Source organism: Ovis canadensis, chromosome 15 (assembly GCF_042477335.2).
Source record: "Ovis canadensis isolate MfBH-ARS-UI-01 breed Bighorn chromosome 15, ARS-UI_OviCan_v2, whole genome shotgun sequence".
Taxonomy (NCBI): Eukaryota; Metazoa; Chordata; class Mammalia; order Artiodactyla; family Bovidae; genus Ovis; species Ovis canadensis.
In genome coordinates, this window is record NC_091259.1 from 55,179,176 (window position 1) to 55,181,217 (window position 2,042).

General features: G+C 43.1%; 1 protein-coding gene across 1 annotated transcript; it reads right to left on the reverse strand.

Moving 5' to 3' along the window:
* Positions 1-891: 891 nt before the first annotated feature.
* Positions 892-1,839, reverse strand: LOC138420524 (olfactory receptor 56A3-like). The gene has a single exon (XM_069553760.1). It carries the CDS (start codon positions 1,837-1,839, stop codon positions 892-894), a length of 948 nt encoding a protein of 315 aa, XP_069409861.1.
* Between the last annotated feature and the right edge of the window lie 203 nt (positions 1,840-2,042).

Here is a 2,042-nt window from a genome sequence, read left to right on the forward strand (position 1 = left end):
GCAGTGAGAAAGAAGCTTGTGATATGGTTGGAGACTGAGAGAAAAAGACCCATTTACCTACCAGTTAGAGTAGGAAGTGGCAACCTACTCCAGTATTCTTGCCAGGATAATTCCATGGTCAGAAAACCTGTGGGCTACAGTCTATGAAGTCGGAAAGAGCTGGACATGACTGAACTGACTGAATAAGCACACAGAGACCAATAGCAACCTTTCACTATTCAGGGCTAAAGTTTCAGCTCCTATGTCTCTAATATGTTATATTTAGTGGAAATAAGAATAAGAACACCTTACAAATTGTATAATATAGCCCACAGAACATCCACAATTGTTTACACCAGAATATGAAATATATGGCATATTAAAAGTTATTTTTTCAGGACTTCCCTGGTGGCTCAGATGGTAAAGAATCTGCCTGCAATGCCAGAAACCTGGGTTCAATCCCTGGGTCAGGTAGATCCCCTGAAGGAGGGAATGGCTACCCACTCCAGTATTTTTGCCTGGAGAATCCCACGGACAGAGGAGCTTGGCAGGCTATAGTCCATGCAGCTGCAAAGAGAGGGACAAGACTGAGTGACTAACGCTTTCACTTTCATTCAGGAACATAAATCTCTTCCTTTAGAATCTGCTTAAGGACATTTATTATTTTTCACTTTTGGAAAAAAAAGTGTGGGAAAAGGGGAGAAATGATCATGAAGATTCATTTTTGAGAAGTGAGAGAAAGAGAAAAAAAAAATAAAAAAAATAAAAGAAATGAAAGCTTTATTAAAAGGAAAAACAAAGACAATTTGCATAGTTTGAGATTAAAATTCATAGATACAAATTTCAATCCACTCATCCACTATTGACTCAAAGCCATCCTATTTTAGGGATGCAGAGATCCACTTGTCCTAGTTACCAACCTTTTTTCAGTAATCTCTGGATTCCTTGTTTGATCTCCTGGGTTCGCACTCCATAGACAATGGGGTTGAGGGCTGGAGGGATGACGTGGTGGAGGATATTGAGCAAGACTGGCACATCAGAGGACACTTTCTTTTCTACCACAAGCGTGAAGACAAAAACCAGAAGGACAGTGCTAAAGAAGAGGATCAGGATGAAGTGGGAGCCACATGTGCTTAGGGCCTTGGCCACAGCTCCCTCTGACTTGAGTCTCAGAACAGCCCTTAGAATGAGGGTGTAGGAGAGGAAGATGAAGATGAGGTCCAATCCCAGCAGAGTCCATCCACAAGCAAATTGGTAGAGACGATTGATGATAATATCACCACAGGAGAGCTTGGAGACAGACATATTGGCACAGAGGCAGTTCTCAATGACATTTTCCGGACAATAATGGAGACGTCCTGAAAGAATGGGGATGGGTACTGTCAAGAAAATGCTTCTGGCCAAAATAAAAATAGCTGCTTTGACTACAAATTGGTTAGTGATGACAGACGGGTAATGCAGAGGGTGGCAAATGGCCACATAGCGGTCATAGGCCATGACCATGAATGTGCAGGACTCCATGGCAAAAATACTATTCATGGTGAACATCTGGAGGAAGCAGGCAAAGAAGCTGATAGACCTGAGATCAAACCAGAAGATGGCCAGGACCTTGGGGATGACAGTGAGGCAGAGCGCCATGTCCAGCAGGGAGAGGAGGCTGAGCAGGTAGTACATGGGCTCATGCAGAGAGGCCTCCAGCCAGATGGTGATCAGGAGGGTGGTGTTGGCCCCCATGGCCAGAAGGAAGAGGAGACTGAGGGGCAGGGACAGCCAGTGCTGCCAGCTGGGGGACCTGACAAAACAGTTCAGAAGGAAGTCTGAAAACTCAGTGGAGATGCTGCCATTTTGGTGTGCTGTCATATTTTGTCAAATGTTCCTGCACCTTCCTTTTAGTGATCTGTAAAATTGGGATAAAAATTAGCTACTGATTCAAGATACATGGAGACAGAACAAATTGCTTTACTTAAGTGACTTATGCATCCTGGCAGATTATCCATCTCTAAGTGAATTTTTGTGTATATCTTATGTATGCAATATGATATTCATATTACTTTAAGCAATTC

Coding starts and splice junctions, on each gene's coding strand:
- LOC138420524 (XM_069553760.1), bottom strand. CDS start 1,839: ATGACAGCACACCAAAATGGCAGCATCTCCACTGAGTTTTCAGACTTC.